Genomic DNA, 19,139 nt, shown 5'->3' with positions numbered 1-19,139 from the left:
TAGCGGCATACGGCAAAGCGGTTAAGTTGATTATATAGAGTTGTAGATTTCCTCGGGGCAGGCGCTGGCACGAGGGACGGAGGGATCTCTCCGTGGGGGAAGAAAATGCAAATGGCGCACTTTAAACTTTGGGGTCCTGGGGAGAATTTTTCCTTTGGAGTCCCTCATTGATGCTAGTTAAATGAAACTAGCGTGCGGAAACCCTAAATGCCAAAGGGCCGTAGAGTTCAAAACTTTTGGAGATTTTTTTGGGAGAACAAAATCCTTATGTTGTCAAATTCCCTATATATATATATATATATATATATATATATATATATATATATATATATATATATATATATATATATATAGATATATATATAGATATATATATATAGATATAGATATAGATAGATAGATAGATAGATAGATAGATAGATAGATAGATAGATATTCAGGCTGTCAAAGTTAAAGCATTAACTTTATTAATTGCATACACCATCTTTTCCATATCATAAATTAAAAAAATGTTTACTTTCCCCATATATTCCCCATATATATATATATATATATATATATATATATATATATATATATATATATATATATATATATATATATATATATATATATATATATATATATATATATACCTTGTACTACAAGCTTTATTTAAACGTTAAACATAATACACTTAATAACCTGCGTCATCCTCCATTTTGGAAATCCCAGCGTTCAACTCTCATGTCAAAGACAACAATGCGGTTATTGCAATGTTAACATGTCGTGGAGCATTGTTCCGCTTCACTTTGGGACAACAGAAATACCTTGGACGGACGATGCCCCCCGTACTCAGCTGTTTTGCCAGACGGCGGAATTTTTCGGCACAGCCGGCCAGCGGGCGCCCGCCATTGTTGCCTCCCCTTGCTGGAATAATCGGGTCCCCGCATTGTGCTGATGATGCCATTTGTCGGCCGTAAGTGCGCGCCTGTGAGCGCGCGATAGCGCCCGGGCTGTAACAAAGCATCTTCCGCCAAGCCCTACTTGAATCTAAAACCTGAAGGCTCACTTTGAAATGACTTAGAGTGCTTAAAATGATGTTGCCGTCACGGGGGGTTTATTCCTTCGCGGCTTGTGGCTCAATAGCGTCATTGATTGTTTGCGCTCTTGTATCGACTTCTCGCTTTTAATTTGCTAGCGTCCGCTCGGATGCGGGAACGGGGTCGGCACGCCAGACGCGCGCTCCTCTTATCTGTCGGGAAATGCTCGGCCACGTGTAGGGGTCGTGATGTTTATCACCCGGCGATATAGATTAGAAAGTACATCAGCAACGCAAGGCCTCCCAGGAGCGTGCGCGTCATTTTGTGTGTCCAAGTGTTCAGTCCTTTGCATTCTAATTGATTAGCCAGATGTGATATTGACTTATTCTCAAATTGGAATTTGTAAACCTGCTGAGTGAGTACTACTGCATAACGCCGTGAGGCTCGTTTCTTATCAATGCGTCCAAAGGCAAATGGGAGTCATTTAGTTTTATGTAATTTTTTTTCAATGACATTGACCTTTTTTTTTTTTTTTACCCCAATGCAATTTTTTTACCTTTTTTGGTCATTTTCTTCTGTATAATTCTTTCAGTATTTTAGCCAAGGGATGGCACACTCTTAGTAGTGTGATAACTACTGCAAATATTGAACTTTGACATGTTGTCACCATCTGGGTGAAATTTCAGTTCCCTGTCTCAGTCCCTCAACTTACGATGTAAATTGCGAACTAGTTTCTAGCGTGCAGCGGATGAATACGTGGTTGTGGGCAAGGAAGAGAGTGTTTCTCAGCTTGTGTTGGATTGTTTTGTTTTTTTTTTTGTTTTTATTTTGCCCATCGTTTTGGATCCAAAGTGTGAGGCAGATTCATCAGAAACGAAAGGCTATCACCATGAAAGTGAAAGTAGATATTATTAAGCCGTATAGAAACGGTGATACAAACAAGTTATTGTGGGCAAGAGAGACCTATATTTATTATATATATATTATTATATATGTATATACATATATATACATATATATATATATATATATATATATATATATATGTATATATATATATATATATATATGTATATATATGTATATATATATATATGTATACGTATATATGTATATATTTATATATATATATATATTTATATATATGTATATATATATATATATATATGTATACGTATATATATATATATATATATATATATATATATATATATATATATATATATATATATATATATATATATATATATATATATATATATATATATATATATATATATTGTCAATAATGTCATAAATTCCACTTTTTGGGGACACAGTTTGTAATTGCTAGATTGCATACTGAATATCGACACAATATTATATGAAAATAGGCGCCGGCTTATTTTGCTCTGCACACCATTTGGTGCTATTCCATTTAGAATTTTAATCAAAGTGTTTTGTATTATGAGATGCGGTTTTATGCTTGCGCGGTGGTATTATTTCTACTTTAGTCCACGTTAATGTCCCCACATAGGATTGTGCTCAGCGGAGCTTTGTGTTTTATGCGAGACTTGAGTCCACTTTTTTTTTTTTTTTTTCAAAATAGCGAAGTTGAGGTTCAGAAGAGAAAGGAAGTGAAGACATTGTGACTAATTACTGTTAATGCTCACGATCGAGTTTTGTTGACGTCTTTTTTGTATATTACCGAATACTGTATTGCGTCAGTTACCCGGGGACGGTTGCGTAAAGCCATTTCACAACAAGTACATTTAATCAGATAAACACCGGCTTGTGATAACTATAACAACGCAGTCATGTTTCGGGCCGATGATGCTGGATAAGCGCGGCGAAGCTTGGGAATTATCTCCCATTTCCAACGTTTTGTTGACGTGACCCTTTCTCATTGTTTACCAGCACATTATTACCGCATATCTCGGAAAACGTAAAGGGCTTCTTATCAACAAAATAGTCCTGCACCTTATCCGCACATAAGGCTGCAATTAAGATAATGCTTTTCTTATGTGATTCTCGACTATTTTTGCTCCAGAAGGGGGCAAAAAAAGCCTTCCAACTAGGTTATCACCTTGTTGCCGGTTCAGTCACATAGAAACTTTGCATAGCACTTGAAAGCATACACTTCTGGTTACATGTTGTCTAGACTGTCAGGCTCTTAGCTGTGTGCGCCCGCGTGCTAAAATATGAATCATTCACTATTTACTCGGCGCAAACACTGACAGGTTTGGAGAACAATTTGCTAAACTTTTGATGTTTATCCAAAGGGATTTTATGAAATGGCGGAGAACACTTATGTAATCTTTTTGTATTTGCAGTTTAACGGCATACTAAGTTACTTTGGAATTCAGTTTGGAAGCAAGACAATGGAAGAGGGGGATCATTTTTTTTTGTTGTTTTTATTTTTTTTTTGTAGGTGAGATGATATCAGTATGTGGATCTTGGCTTCAGGCTGGCATGGCTGTTTTAGAATTACAAATAATTATGATCCTGTCCGATGTAAATGTCAAACAATCCACAGTAGATAACATTGATACCTGTAAACGTGGTTTGCATTGTTGAACTTTGACATGTTATGTCTCAAGATTTTGTGGAGAAGTTTCTTCGCAAGTGCGATTTTATTTTATTTTTTTTTCCAGGCTTATGCTATAGCCCTGGCTCGGTAAATAGCAGAAGATTCTTTTTTTTCCCCCTCCTCATCCCTTTTGTTTTGCACTAATATACCTCTTCATCCTCAGTGTTTTGCTTTTCTTATCTTAGACCTCGGAGCGCTGCACAGCTGCTGCATGCCGACAAGTCTTACTGTTCCGTATTCCCCTGTTGGTTATTGTTTTTGTGTGTTTCTTGGACAGTTCAAGCCTGTTCAACTCAATGTCCTTGTATTTTTGCAGATGTAATCAAAACAAAGCTATCCTATTCTGATGCCCCATTTTCGATAAAAGACTCAACACAATATCTTGTAGTATTCCATAATGGGAGTTTCTAGCACCCCCCGATTGTATCCCAACACTCCCTAAAGTTAAGAGATTTTTTTTTTCTCATTTTATTACGTGTCTTTTTTTAACAAGCTAGAGAACTGAGTGTATTAACATACAATATTTTGATGAAACTATACAGGGGACCCCTGTGTTACAACGTCCCTGATTTACATTATTTTCATGTCGCGACCTGGAATGCTGAGTTTTTTCATCCCCTCTTTATGACATTTTCCCCGATTTGTGACAAAACCAACTGTCATGACCCTAGGGGCTTGGCTCTATTTGTGTTGTTTTGCCTCCATCTGCTTGCGTTTTTTTGGTAATTGCACTTATTTACTATTGCCGTCTAACTGCTTCCATGCAACGCGTAACTACAATGCTGGTCCGCTATTGGTCGGCGTCTCCTCACGGAGATGGTGGTCTGCTATTGGTCGGCCTCACTTGTTTAAAATGTCGGAACGGTAAAGCTGTGTTGGAGTGAGTGGTTACAAAACCGTATTTATAGTACATTTTACTGCTTAATTCAAAGCTGAAAGGGTTGAAGATGATTTATATGGAAACGATGCCGGAGATAACCCTTATTAGGGAATATGGGCATAACAAGCGGCACTCAAAGGTAAATAAATCCTTTCTATATTTTTCATTTATGATGTTTTCTGATTGTATACATGTATATTATATGTACGTAGCACTTACTATACTATATTGATCCCAATTTTTAATATATGTAGAATTAAATTGAGGAACAGAATGATTGACTGAGCCGTTTGTCTTTAAGGCCCATTGGCCTCACGACTGAAAAAACAGTATGTCAGGAGACCTAAAGGAAAAAGTAAAGGCCTTTCCGTCATAGCTCTTGGCTTCAGCAGCAAAAAAACATGTTTGACTGGCAAATATTCAGAGGTACAAAGAGTCACATGATGCACGGCTTGAGAAAAAACATACTTTCGCCATGGCCGGCTGACGTTTTTGTTAGCCTGACATTGTAACTTATTATGTTTTTTTTTCTGACCGCCGCCCCGCTCCTTTCACAGCAGAGTGGGAGAAGTAATGTAGTTCAGAGGGGGCATGTAAGGTAGAACAATGGCTCAAAAATATTGAAAAAGGAGTGAAATGGAGTCAGGGTGTGAATGACAATAGGCGAGAGCCGGGGGTGAGGACTGATGGTTTGTAGGGAGGGGTCCAGATTGATGATGGATCCGAGCTGGTTAAATATTATCAGGGCTCTTTCTGGTGTTTGGGCCCCCCTCCCGTCGTGGTAACGCCGAGAGAATGGCCAAGACGCGGCCCGCTAATGATCTGCCCTTCTCAGCCATTCACTTTTCACATTAGCCTATTTACTTACTATTGAGACACTCCCCCCTCTCGATAGGTTCGCAACACAGATGGTTTGGGTAGCCATAGTGACTGCGCGGCGTTTTTTTCTGCGGGCCCACAGCCTCTCTGTGTTTCTTTTCACTTTCCACTCTGGGACGTTTTCGCCGCAGATGGAATTCTGACGCGATAGGCTAGCAAAAGAAAATATTTACACTCGTTCCGCATTTTTATGAGTTCGCCTTTATATGACAGCCACGCTTCCAAAGTTCTGACTCTGTTATACTTTATGTGTATATCTTTTATTATTTATATTTTTATTCCCTCTGCCAAATGCTTAAGTATGACGGCAAATTTTTGATGCTCGCCAAGCATTCAAATTCCACCGTTTAGCACGCAAAATGACCAAACATCAGTTTAGCGCTAGATTTCCTGAAACTATCTGGAGAAGTAAAAATTGGGGAGCTAGCATCACTCTATTAGCTAACCATGCAAACCCACGCGTGTAGCTTTCACTTCAATAAACATCTTTTTCTAGTAAACCAACTATTGCGATTTCAATCATAACTATTTGCTGCTTCTTGGTGTATTTATAGCCTAGCTAGCTAACATAGCATAGACATATTTTTATTGTTAGCATGGCTCAATCTGGTTGACTTGGGTCCGTTTTTTTGTTTTTTTTTCAATTGCCCAGAATACTTTTATGAAGTGGAAAAACCTCCCTCTCCAAACTGTGCTGAGTAGAGCCGAGTGAGGCGAAATGATAGGGCGCCGAGTAAAAGCGGCACATGCCATCAATGAAACCGTAATCGAAAATGGCAGCCCAATCATAACCTCTTACGTTGTCATCCTAACTTGACCAGATGGACCAACAAACACACAAAGTAAGGCAGTCCACAATTTATTTTTTTACTGGAACAGCTCAACCTTGGCGGACGTCCGTCGTAATTTATAGCTGGAGTCCGGCTTCGTATTTTGAAATGGAGACACCACATGCAATACTGTCAGAGAAGAGTGATTCCGCAGATAAAATGTTGCCCTTGGCTGTGGGCGAAGGTATGCGCAACATTGTTGAGCAACGGCGCATCAGTCATCTGCTGTCGACACAAGTGGATGCACATTTTGACACAATGCGCCACATGTTGATGGTCGCTTTCCACTTCCTTTTTCTTCTTTGAATTGGTTCCTGTATTACGCAATACGGCTGCACAGAAATCAAGGCCCCATTTAGCTTACAGCTAGTGCATATGTACTGCATGAAATTAACAAAATAAAAGCATTCAATGTTTTGCAACATTACTCGTTTCATGTTCCAATTAATTTGCTCTTAATTCGAAAAGAAACATATACTGTTCCTGTTAAGAAGCATTGAGCATTGGTTGTCTGGTTGTGAAAATCTGCAGAAAATCTCAAGATCTCTAATTCCCCTTAAAGTGCCTTCACGTACCCCCCAGGGGTACTTGTACGCCTATTTGAGAAATCCTTAAGATTTAACTGTATTTAAAACTCAGGACCCACCATGTCAATTTGTAGTCTGTTTAACACTCTATTAATTTTGTTGAGGTAAACATAGCTTGAGAGCAAATCTCTGTAAAATTCTTCCGTCACTCTGCGGGTGCCCCGTGGCATTTTGAAGCCTCAAGATTGATTTTTTCTTTTTTTTTTAAAGACAAAAATGGTTAAAAATGGTTAGATGCATTCGAGTAAGCCTGTCTTAAAGAAGGAATTGGTCAGACACAAAGAGAAAAAAAAAAAGACCATAATGACCTTCACACACATCAGGGACATGTGGCCAAAGAGGGCAAAGTCTTTCATATGCAATCAACAACAACAATACACACTCACACACAACACAGTTACAGAGAGAAAAGGGCGAGCTACCCCATCTACATTCTCAGCACCCCTTTCTTTTGAAATGCTGATCACTCCTCCTCCTCCTCCCTCACCGTCATCACTCTGCTACCTTCTCTTTTTAAAGTGGCAGAGTCATCCATTCCCTTAATTCTTCTCCTGCTGGCCTCCCCAGGTTAAAATGAGGCGGACTCCCAAACAACCCCCCCCTCCAACCTCCCTGGAAGATGCAGGGCAACAAGGGCCACAGCGGCGGTGATGGCAGGGGTATTTGTCATGCTCCCAGCCGTGGCGCTCTGTCGCTCACCCCCACCCAAGGCCTTTGTTGTCCCCATATCCCTTCTTGCTGGCTAAGCAAAGGGGCTTTCACATTTCATTAACATCTGAACCAACCAATTTGGGGACATATAGGGACACACACATATTTATATATATATATATATATATATATATATATATATATATATATATATATATATATATATATATATATATATATACAGTATATATATATATATATGTGTGTGTGGGGGGGGTCTACTTTTCGATGTAGGATCGATTTCTGATTCAAAACGATTTTCGATTCAAAGTAATTCGATTAAATTAATCTTAATCTATAGATGTGCAAAGAATCATCATACTACTTCAGTCTACTTTGCACGACAGAATAATGAAAGGAGACAAAGTGCCTTTTTTTAACGTTTATTAGTTTTTTTCTTAAAAAAAGCACATGGACAGTGCTACTCTTTGACACGAGATATAATTGGTATAGCTTTTATTGTGTACAACCAGATGAAACATCAGGTAGCAGGACCAAAATACGTGAGAATCTGTTGTAGAAATGAAAAACATTATTTCTTTGTATTTTTATGACAAACAAGATATGAACTTTTTCAAGTGAGCAGCTAAATTGATGGTTTGGGCAAAGCATGAAACATGTGCCAGGTTGTTAATATGTGTATCTGCAATCATATCAGTCATAATCATAATATCCGTGATTGTCCAAGCCCATTTGTTAGCAATGGAGTGAAACGTCAAAAACCATCAAAGCCATCAAAAAACATTCGGCATGGTACAGCATAACTTGGCTCCCCTGTCTGCAACATTTTCCATCGCCCTTTAAGGGAGCAAATTTCTGCTTTCAGCAAGGACAGGGCCAGTTGGATTTCCTTTGTGTCAAAACTAAGTGCAAAAATCAGCGCGCCTCGCCTGGCGCCGCTCTAGGGGGGCACCACTTAAGTAGAGGTCACACTCCGAGGTGTTGTAATTCTTCGGGCAGGGCATAACTTGACTGAGGCCAATCCACTTAAAGCGAACCTGAGAGTATCCGGCTCCTCCGCCCGAACGGTCGCCCACCATCGCGACACCCTGAGCATCACACGTCTGATTGGGAAACAGGAAATGGCTTCTTTGCGGTGCTTAGGGAGTGAACGTTTGATAGAAGGAAGGATGGAGAAGGGAGTTGGTGTGTGTGTTTTGTTTACCTCGGATTTTTTGTAGTTTATGCTAAGATGATAGCCATTAGCATTCACAAAGTCGATTTCGGTCACGCCAAAACGTGGTGCTGGTGCGTTCTAGCAGATTTTGCAATTCACCTCACGTTTCAGCCGCTTGCTTCACTTCTCCCGTTATCGAATACCTCATCTTTCTTCAGACCGATGTGAACTTCAGACTAAGCTGTCAGCTTGCGGCGTTTTCAGCCAACGTGCGATACCATTTCATTGCAACTCTTCAAATAGACTGTATTCTTAAAGATGGATTATGTCTTTGCATAATTCCAGTGTGTATACAAAAAAAAAAACAAATATTCGACCGGCTCGCTGACTGCTTTCGCGCAAAACTTTCTTCCATCATGTCTCCAACTAACTTGATACCTTCAAGAGACTTCCGAGGGAACTTTGTCAAGTCTGAGAGAATGGAAACTCGGAATACATCAGAGAAAGCTTCCACGGCAAACTGTGCACGTCAACTGAGTGTTTTATGAGTCGGGGAAGGTCGGATTGAATTCCAGGCTTCATCCATTCCAGTCTTTCTGCACTTTATACACGTAGTTTGAGAATATCTGTCGGTTGCGTCAGGTATGACTTAAACGCGTGTCACGCACTCGTTATTTCTGTAAAAGTCTTTTTTCATTAAACGTCTCATTGATTTATTGTAGCTGACACAAACATGGCACTTTTTGGTTATTTTTCTTCTTTTCTTCGCCTCTCTGGCTTTTGATGGTCCTACTGGAATTCGCCACATGTCCGTTCGCCGCATTCCAAATCCTGCATGACCTGAGCTATCCTTCCTCCGGGGTAACATCCACAGCAATTTTCTCTTTGATTTGCTGAGTGATGGTCTAAGTGCAAAGAGGCCTAATGATCATTGCGGGGATGGACTCTCAAACTCAAGGCTGCAGAGTGTGGAAGATTACAAGCAATACAATAAGCTATATCCAACCCGCCCCCGCTCCGCTGAGGTATTTCCAGAATGCCGCCGGCCCTGATGGATTTATGAGCGGGCCGTACTTTGGTAAACACCGATGGTGGGTAGCTTTGTCCTCCTCCGGTGTGATATAGTGAAGGTCCCCATAAAAAATGGCAAAACCAGGTTACGGTCACCGCAGACTCGGGCTAGACAATAAAAGGCTTTATGGGCAGATATAGGCCTTTACCATAAATGCTGGAATCTGCCGTCAGAGGGACATTAAAAAGGATAACGACAGGGAGGAGCTCTCGAAAGATCCCTGCAGTCACTAAGAGGGTCTTTTAGAAAAGACGCATAGGACATTATGGCGTAGACATCTCATAGCATCTTAGCTACATAAATGGTGCTAGCTATGGCAGAATTTGCATTCAATGCTCACACATATATAAATTTACATACCTATATATGTATTTTTATGAAGAGTAGATTCACAATGCACAAGTTTCACCATGTTCATCGGTGCAGCTTGTTCTCACATTGTACGGTGAGACATTGGCACAGCTGTTGAATTTGGCCAGTGTGCAAAAATCAGCTGTGTAAACAAACACATACGGCGCATGCACGGAAACCTGCACATGCCGACAGAGTCCCAGGTAGACCGTAAAGTAAATAAGATCCTCAGCGTGCCCACACAGACAGGCAGAAAGGAACAAAATAATGCGGCGACCATGCTAATGCTAGATGCTAATCTCTAACGTCAACATACTTTATAAGGCGCATAGGCCCAAAAATGTACAAGTGTATAACAGGTCATAACAATGGCATTTTGAAGCTTGAAAACGCCGTTTATCTTTTTTAAACGACACCGTTATCAATTCCATCTACAACACTTGCCGGAAAATGAAGATCATGTCCGTACTTGTTAAGTACGCTCTGTTGGTATGCACGGCTCCGTCACAATCAATACAACAATGGTGGACTGCCATGTTGTTTTAGCTTTCGTGTATCCGTTTAAAATTCATCCGATCCATTTTCAACCGATTTTTAGAACTAAAAACGATTGATTTGCTAGTTTCTAATGCATCGAGTGGACCACTTCAAATGTAAAGAAAAAAAAAATACGGTCGTTTCTTTCTCCTCGCTGTTTTCTGGCCTGGCATACAGAGTTCATTCAAATTTGACAAAAACACCTCTCTTTTTACCAGGTCATTATCATGTAAAACCTAGACATTTACCATTAAAGGTTGTGACTTCAACCCACGCCATGAAAACGACTTCCTTTCGCTATGATCCTCTCCCGACGTTACCCCGCTGAGCCGCTTTATTAGGTCACTGCCAAGATTTAGGGAAGATGGAAGGCTTTGCCAGGGCTTGCCCCAGTGTCTTTAGTACCTCGGCATTAGCCATCTGCAGGCACATGCGCATGTTAGCCTTGCGGGAGGTGTGGCGCGAGGCGTCGTCGACATCAAATCAGACAGGAAGTCCAAAATTAACCCTCGCCCACTTGAATTTAAAAGCCTTATCACGTCTAACCAGGCGTTGACCATTTCGACAGGCCTGGTCTGCGTTGACCCCTGTTTAACATCTGACGACTTTGACATGAATTGAACTCTTCTTTCGATCTAAACATCCACTCTAATAAAGCGCACTTTGCGTAGGAGGCGTTCACTGACATCAAGCAGGGGAAAAAAAAAAAATCATGTAATATGAGTCTAGGGGCACTCGATCGCAGATGTTGATGGAGTGTGTCCAGAAAGTGCTGAACTGCTCAGTCACCACCGGTTTCTCTTCCTCCGCACGTTTTATCACACACAATAATCCAAATGACATAACGACCTATTGTTTGTTTTAACCTGACGGCTCATCTCCTCGGCGGTGGAATGGTTTAGGGAGCACCCTTTACTGCTCCCTCGCACCCCCGATTGGCCTGAAAAAAGGCGGCAGTAAAAATAGTTTGACACCCTCAAGGTCCAGCCAGCAATCTCCTCTCCACCCTTGCCCATAAAACTCTTTGAATCCTCTTCTAAAAATCCCAGCGCCCCTGCTCTCACCATTCTGCCTCCCCCACTCCATCTCCACCCAAAACTCATTGCTCCAGCTCGCTTGCATAACCTCCTATCGCTGCGAGCTTCCCAAGTGTGATTGATGCTTTAATCGGGTCCATCGGGTTGCTTGAACTTTCTGTGCCACGCACCTCACGCTGACCGCCCGATATCGAGTGAGAAGATCAAGACTTTAATCTTGCTCCATCAGACTTCGCTTTAAGCCAAAATAGCATGTTACAACTTCTTAGGCATGATACTTATTGAGGCTGGAGCGAGACCGGCTACCTGCACCGCGCCGATAACGCCGACTGAACCTCGTCTCGCCCTCTTTTCTATATTTTGCAATTGTGCAGTCGTGAAGATGCGATATTCGTAGACGAGGGACAACCTTGCTGGAGCTCCTTCTTTAATGTCGAACCAGTGCTTCTCATTTATGTTTTACAAAGCCCTCCCCTAGGAAATAGAAAATCTACCCCCCCCCCCCCGCGTCGACGATGAATAAAGTTATTATCTATAAGAATTGTATAAGTGTACCTAAAAGTGTATTCTTTTTAATATAAGAAAAAAATCGACTTTTGGCAACAGTTAACTACTTTTTTTTCAGTTTTAGACTAAGCTGTTACTCACAGGTCTCAAACTCCAGTCCATGAGGGCGGGAATCCCGCGTGTTTTCGACACTTCAGGATTGCGGCCCTTGAGGACTGGAGTTTGAGACTTATGAGTTACAGGTTAGTCTAAAACTGAAAAAATGCATCAAAATGCCCAAAATAAAGAAAGAAATTTAAAAAAAAAAATGATGGGTCAACTGTTTAGCACGTCCACCTCACAGTTTAGTGACCCGTGTTCGAATCCAGCTCGCTCCGGCCTTTCTGTGCGGAGTTTGCATGTTCTCCCCGAGCCGGCATCGGTTCTCTCCGGGCACTTAAGTGTGATTGGGTGCGTGGATGGTTGTTCATATCTGTGTGCCCTGCGATTGGCTGGAGACCAGTTCAGGGTGTCCGACGTCAGCTGGGATAGGCACCAGCAAGCCTGCGACCCTTGTGCGGATGTGGCTATATATGCCAAAATGGACAGCAGATTTTCTAAAACATTTATCCCAGAGTCACAGCCGAAGACGCAATCTCCAGCAGACTATATCTTGGTCTGGTCTCTACCTTAAAGAACAGTGAGATAAACAAACAAACCAAAAAATCCTACTTGTTTTAAAAATGAAGTAAGTTGACACAATTTTGTTGTCTTTGTGTTGAACGGCCCCAAAAAATGTGTCACATTGGCTTCTCTTGTGGTTTGACCCATTTTATGATGCAGCTTGGGTTGTTTTTGACCCAAATATTTTTTGAGTGGAATTTCTGCAAAATTGTAAATTGACACAAAGTTGATTTGTAGGTAGTTTTGATGGAGCAATTTCTGCAAAATTGTGATGAATGAGTTGAGATGGCATTTAATTGCCTGTGTTTTTAGGCACGTTCACACATCTAGTTGGTTTCCCCGCAATCAGAGAATGAGATTTGTATCTACCTCGCATCCGTGCAGGCAACTGCTGTGACGTGTACATATCCGGATATGTCACTCTTGGGTGTCAAATTTCATATCGCTACCAAACCAAGTATCCAATACACCTAGCATGCATGTATTTGGAGTGTGCGAGGAAGCACAAGTGCGTTAGGCACAGGGAGGACATGCAAACTCCTCACAGTGGGGCAGGAGCGAGCTGGAATTGATCTCAGGACTTTGAACCATAAAGCAGACTCGCTTTCCATCATGCCGCCCGCAATCAATCTAGGATTTGTAAATTTCCATTCTTAGATGGACAGCTGACGCAAGATAGAAGTTCAAATTTATTGCAAGCCAACATCTCAGATTAGAAAATGTCAGCCTTCGATTTTCCACCCTATTTGGTCTGAGCAAACAATTTCTACAAATTTCATCCTCTATGTTTCCCTCCCCCTTTGACATAAGTGTGATTATCCGGTTTGTTTTCTCTCAGCTTGTTCTGATCTCCGAGAAGTGAATAGGATGAACCCTCTCCCTATCGCCTTGGAAAATTAGCATCTTCTGATGGCCATTAGCCAAGCTGTTAATGCTGTCAAGGAATTCGTGGCTGTGCTATCAGTGCAGGTGAGGGGGGTGGGGGGTGCGGGGGGGTGTCAGGCCTGCGCACTGTGCTCTTATCACATTGGGTAAACACAGCCTGGGCCTGCATTGAATGAAGTGTCACAGTGAGTGGGGGCGGAGCAGATCAGCACACACACAAACATACACCAACCCTTCCATGCAGATAATCCCACTCCAAAGTGCTGTTGGTGATAGCCAGCTGTGGTTCAGGTGGGGGGCAGCGGGGAAGGTGGCGGCATTGTTGAGGTAATGGGATAGGTAACGCGGCGATTCGGTGGCGCTGATAAAGCTCCGTTTTAAGAACCGTCCCAGGCATGCTAGTCTCCGGGCTTAATGTCTTTAAAGCAAAACATCACACAGGAATGTAAACTTTGCGGATGTATTTTATGTAACATGGGCTATTCCAGCGAGAAACTGGGCTCTGCGTCACGTGACACGCATATAGATCAATTTCATGATGTGTCAACAGATACAGGACTGGCGATTAGGAAAATATCAACAATCGTATACTTGTCTTCTGAAATGAACTAAAATAAACATTAAAAATTAAAAAATAAGAGAGAAATTGGGTCAAATTGACTCGTACTGGATCGGTCATTTATGAATAAAAGTGGGTTTAAGTCCCTGTTAAAAATAAATGAATAAATATATAAAATCACAAACCACAGAAAATAATGTTGCTAAGAACCCTGATAAAATGGCAGTGCAAATTATATTTAATGAGGTTTCAAAATCTAACATGTTTGCATATTGAAACATGTTAGAACCACAAAAATACATCTGCTGAGAATGTCTACCAAGTCAAACGTATTTAATTGGGTTGTCGCCATAAAAAAAAAAAAACGCTAGCTAGAAGCTAGTTTGCATTCTAACAGACACTTGGTCTTATTTGTGAAGTAACTTTTAATGGTGACTGTTAACCACTGATACCAATCTGATGTCAGTGCTCAAGTTGTTATAAAGTGGAGAAGGCTGACTCATAACAGCGACCAAAAATAAATAAATAAATCAGTTGTAAGAGGCGCTGGCTCGAAGCTAGCTCACGTGCTAGCAGGCTTGAGCCTATTAATGAAGTAACGTTCAACTGTGCCTAACCGCTGATAGAAATGATGAAAGAAGGCACTAATTTTATAATCTAGTGAGAAATGTGACTCATAATTAGTTGCAATAGGCGCTAGCTAGAAGCTAGCTCACGTGCTAGCAAACGATCTTTTTAATGAATTCATTATGAATTGCGCCTGCTAACCACTTATATGGTTCTCGGTTGTTATACAGCAAGGAAAGGCAACTCATAATCACACAATAACAAAAAAAAATCAGTTGCAAAGGGGGCCGGTTTCAAGCTAGCTTGCATGCTAACAGGTTTGTGCCCATTACTGAGTTAACTTTTAATTTTTCCACATATCCACAGATACAAACTGAATGTGTTGAAGTTGTTCGACAAGGTTTATTATCCAGTTTAATAGCTCTACATTTCAGTTTTGATATTAACTGTTCGCAATCCGCACGCCATAGCGTATTTAGGAGCAATTCACTGAACTCACTTTACAGGATCTCGAAAATATGACCTTTAATAATTATATAACGGTGAATGTTTATCCCCGGTTGAAGATTACTTCTGCATTCCATTATTTTCTGTGGGAAAAAAATGCTTTCCCAAATCCGAATCGGGGAAATTAGTCCGCGTGTTGCACTTTGATCGCCGCCGAAGCCGCGCGTTTGCATAACAAGTATCAACAACGCTTTACGGAAAGTCGCAAGGATGTGACGCAATCTGGCGACCGAACAGAAAACAGCTGGATTCAAACCGAAGCTGTAATTACTGTGAGAAAAAGCCCCGAGCGGCGGTCACCTTGACTCTGGATGCGAAACGCTCGCCCGGGGTGAGGCGCCTCACACTGGAGGAAAAAAAAAAAAGAAGCGTAATAGTGTTGCATTGAGTGTTCAAGGTGGGAAACCTTGAATAATGGTGAGATGAGAGCCAGCCGGAGAGGCGAATCCAAGTCATCCGGCGGGTCACCAGGAGGTGAGGCTGCCTACTTGCCGGGGTTCAGGAAAAGTTCAGCTGCATAGCATTAGGCAAATGAGGGAGACTGGGGGAAAAAATGTGAGGGTTGGGAGTGACGAGATGTTGGTAAAGGAGGGAGGCAGGGTCAAAGGAGATGGAAGGAGGGGGATAGGATGGGAAATATTTTTGGTAAGTAACATGTTTTTAGAAGTTAAAAGTAGACCGAGAGGAGGCCGCTTTGACGGTGGTACCTCTCTCGGGATGCTCTGTGGAGAATCGCGCTGACGTGCGGAATGGGTTAAACGTAGGAGGCGCAACGGATGAAAGCGGAGGGAGGAGGGGCAGAAGAGGGGGGGGGGGGCGGAGGGGGCGGAGCCTCAGCCCTCAGCTGCTGCGCCTTGTCACATTGCTGCAGAACATGATAGCGGCGACACGCTCGCTCGGTGAGGGCTTCTTGCTTCTACGCGCACGGACGCCAACGACGCGCTTTTTGCTGAGGAATCCGTGAACGGTTCCGTTGCGGAATTTGCAAGATCGTGGACGATCCTCGCCAGGCTGGGTCACAAACGCGGACTGTTCAGAAAATAAATAAAAAAAAAAAGCTGCAGTCGGACGGGATTCCCTTCGACTGTTTTGCTTGCGCGTTCCTGTTTGGGATTTTTATTGGGCGCAAATATTTTTTGCGCGTCTCCGCCGCAGCATGCAGATTTTTCCAAATGTTCTCCACTAGCTTCCCATCAAACGGCATGGCAGATGTCCAAATGGATCTATCACTTTTGCTCTGATCCCGTTTGGTGCCGTCTGCTTCTACCTCGGCCGGTGTGCGCACTAGTTTGATTTCCTTTTTCATTTTGATTTTGATTCGGAGTGCGGGATAACGACCCCTCGCCGTTTGGGGCCCCTATGATGTACGAAAGTGTGGACGTAGTGGGACTGAACCCCAGCCCGAACCCCTTTTTGATGATGGATTACTACAACCAGAGTAGGGGGTGTCTGCTCCCGGAGAAGGGGCTGGTTCCGGGGGGCCCCCATCCGTACAGCTCGTCCGTCAGAAACCAGCACTGGAACGGATCCAATCACTGTAGGTACCCCCTTGATGATGGAATCGAACACTTTTCCACTCATCCGGAGCTTCATTTCTGCATTACACGCACTTGACCCACTTTCTTCGCTCCTCGCGTTGTTTGAAATATGCACTTAAAAATTAGGTAGTTTTTTTTAATTAGATCAAACCGTCCCTGCCAGTCTGCAACTGTTAATCTCTGTGGCCATAAGTCATACTTCCTGAGTAACGCTGTGGGTTTCATGTGTTTAAAAAAAAAAAAAAAAAAACACCATCTATGCAAGTTTAGGCCACTACTTTGCGTTATGCGTGCTTGGTGTAGTAGTTTTATGGGTCCGAGTGACAGAATGGCACGTTTTCGTGTTGGAACGAGGCCGTATGTGCAGCTGCAATGGAGTTTTATTGCAACAACAAAGTCTTTTTGGCAGCTCCGCAAAGCTGAGGCAGTGCAGGCTGGCCTTTAAGCGAGAGATGGCTCTGTTGTCTTTCACAGCTGAAGGAGTGTAAAAAGGCAGGAATCTCCACAGGCTCTTAAGGGCCAATTTCCTCCTTGACTCCAGACTTTAGAAGCACATGACAAAGGGATTTTTTTTTTTTAAGGAGCTTTCTGATGTGTGCAATAAAACCCCTCACAACCACTCTGTTTGCTACTGTTTTGCCCCTGCCTAATATCACAAATAAAGCTCCCCTTTGGTTGGAAAGCGCAGTAGATGTATTGCAATTATTGAATTGGCCCACTAAACAGCTTTAGTAGCAGCATTGATTGGAAGCATGTGAGCTGGGGGGAGACTGTGTGGGGGTTTGGCCCAGGAAAAGACCTCTGATCCCCAACATTGTTTTGCTGGCCGGCGGAGTCGCCGCGCGCTGGATGTGGGCATTATAGCCTCTCTTTGCCTGGCCGATCCCGTCTAATAAAAAATGGAGTGGTCGACTGGGGAACTGTTGGTGTGGTGCAACATGCGCTGGTGTCATCACGTGGGTGTGGGACTTATTAGATAAAAAAAAAAAAAAGCACACACACACACACACACACAGCGTCTTTCTGTCTTCACCTTGCATCTCAAGCAGGAATTCCAAGCAGCCGGCTTCAAAAGCGGGAGACATTTCCCAAAACGTCAACTGGCATTCTGTTTTTCTTTTTTTTAAGCAGATGCTTAAAATACCACTTGTCTCTGGGTAATGTTATGTTTCGTGCATGGGATTAAAAACGTGTTTGGTTTTAATTTAAGGGAGTCATTTTTTTTCATCTTTTCCTCTTTTAAGTTGGTATAGTAATGATCTCATTTGATTTTTCATGACTGTAGTCAAAAATAATGGAATATCTTCTTCGAAATACTCATGTATGGATTCATGTGAAATTTTGATTTAGAGGAGGGATTTGGAATTAAGAAAATGATATACAGCGTTCCCTTGCTACATCGCGGTTGTTGCTGATTCACTCTCGCAGATTTTCATTTGTGACCATAACTTTTTTTTTATTTTTTATTTTTTTATTGCAGCCTTACCTCACTGTTTTTGTTGCTGAATTTCGTTCTTTTAACTCTTTTAGTACCATCCATTTTTTGCACACCCCTTCAATCTAACACTTGAAAATATTTTTCAAAATATATATAAATAAGTACCTTGTATTGAATGTCTGAATTCATGAAATAAATAAATAAATAAATAAATAAATAAATAAATAAAAACGTAAAATTAAGTCTTTGGGACGAAAAAAAAAAAAATATATATATATATATATATATATATATATATATATATATATATATATATATATATATATATATTTTTTTTTTTTTTTTTTTTTTTTGAAGCAACTAAAAATGGAACATTAACAAAATCAAATTCAAACACTTTTTGAGATTTTCATTCATGACCGTGATACTTTTTTTTTCCCCATTCGAGTAAGTCAGACTAGACCAAAAAAAAGTAATAATTTTATGTAAGTTATTCTTTTAACAAATGGGAACAAAAGCAAAAAAAAAAAAAAAGTTGAACCTCTACTCCGCAGATGTTGGTTACTGTTGGTATTTTTGGGAATTTGACCCCATGCGATAAACAAGAAAACACGGTAATCAAATTAGTCTTATTAGAGTGCTCGTAAAATTCTCATTATTGAAAAATTTCTGCGTTTTTCTCAACATTTGGTTTCCCAGAGCTGTGGAGTTCAGAAATTCGTAGAAAAATAACTAAATATAATTTCCACTTTGGCTTTTTGATACATTGATCTTCTACGAACAACAAAAGCATGAAAAATGAAAATCAAAGCTTTCACCGTTGCCTCTTTCTATGAATAGAAAGTCAATTATGTGTGCATACTTTCAAAATTCCTTGCCACTA

General features: G+C 41.3%; 1 protein-coding gene across 2 annotated transcripts in view; it reads left to right on the top strand.

The window, feature by feature from the left end:
- Window positions 1-19,139, top strand: part of LOC148409646 (retinoic acid receptor alpha) — a 168,794-nt gene that overhangs the window by 99,395 nt on the left and 50,260 nt on the right. Inside the window, exon 1 of one of the 2 annotated variants that reach the window (XM_088438822.1) lies at window positions 16,127-16,817. The exons of the other annotated variant lie outside the window; for it this stretch is intronic. Within the exon in view, the coding sequence (XP_088294948.1) occupies window positions 16,640-16,817 (178 nt within the window). The 5' untranslated portion in view covers window positions 16,127-16,639. Of the gene's footprint in view, window positions 1-16,126; window positions 16,818-19,139 lie in introns of those variants that run through there. 2 annotated transcript variants of the gene reach the window in all.

This window comes from Hippichthys cyanospilos, chromosome 17 (assembly GCF_059441005.1).
Source record: "Hippichthys cyanospilos isolate Australia breed blue-spotted pipefish chromosome 17, RoL_Hcya_1.0, whole genome shotgun sequence".
In the NCBI taxonomy this organism is placed as follows: Eukaryota; Metazoa; Chordata; class Actinopteri; order Syngnathiformes; family Syngnathidae; genus Hippichthys; species Hippichthys cyanospilos.
Note: the sequence above shows the minus strand (reverse complement) of the source record. Positions and strands in the feature narration are given on the sequence as shown.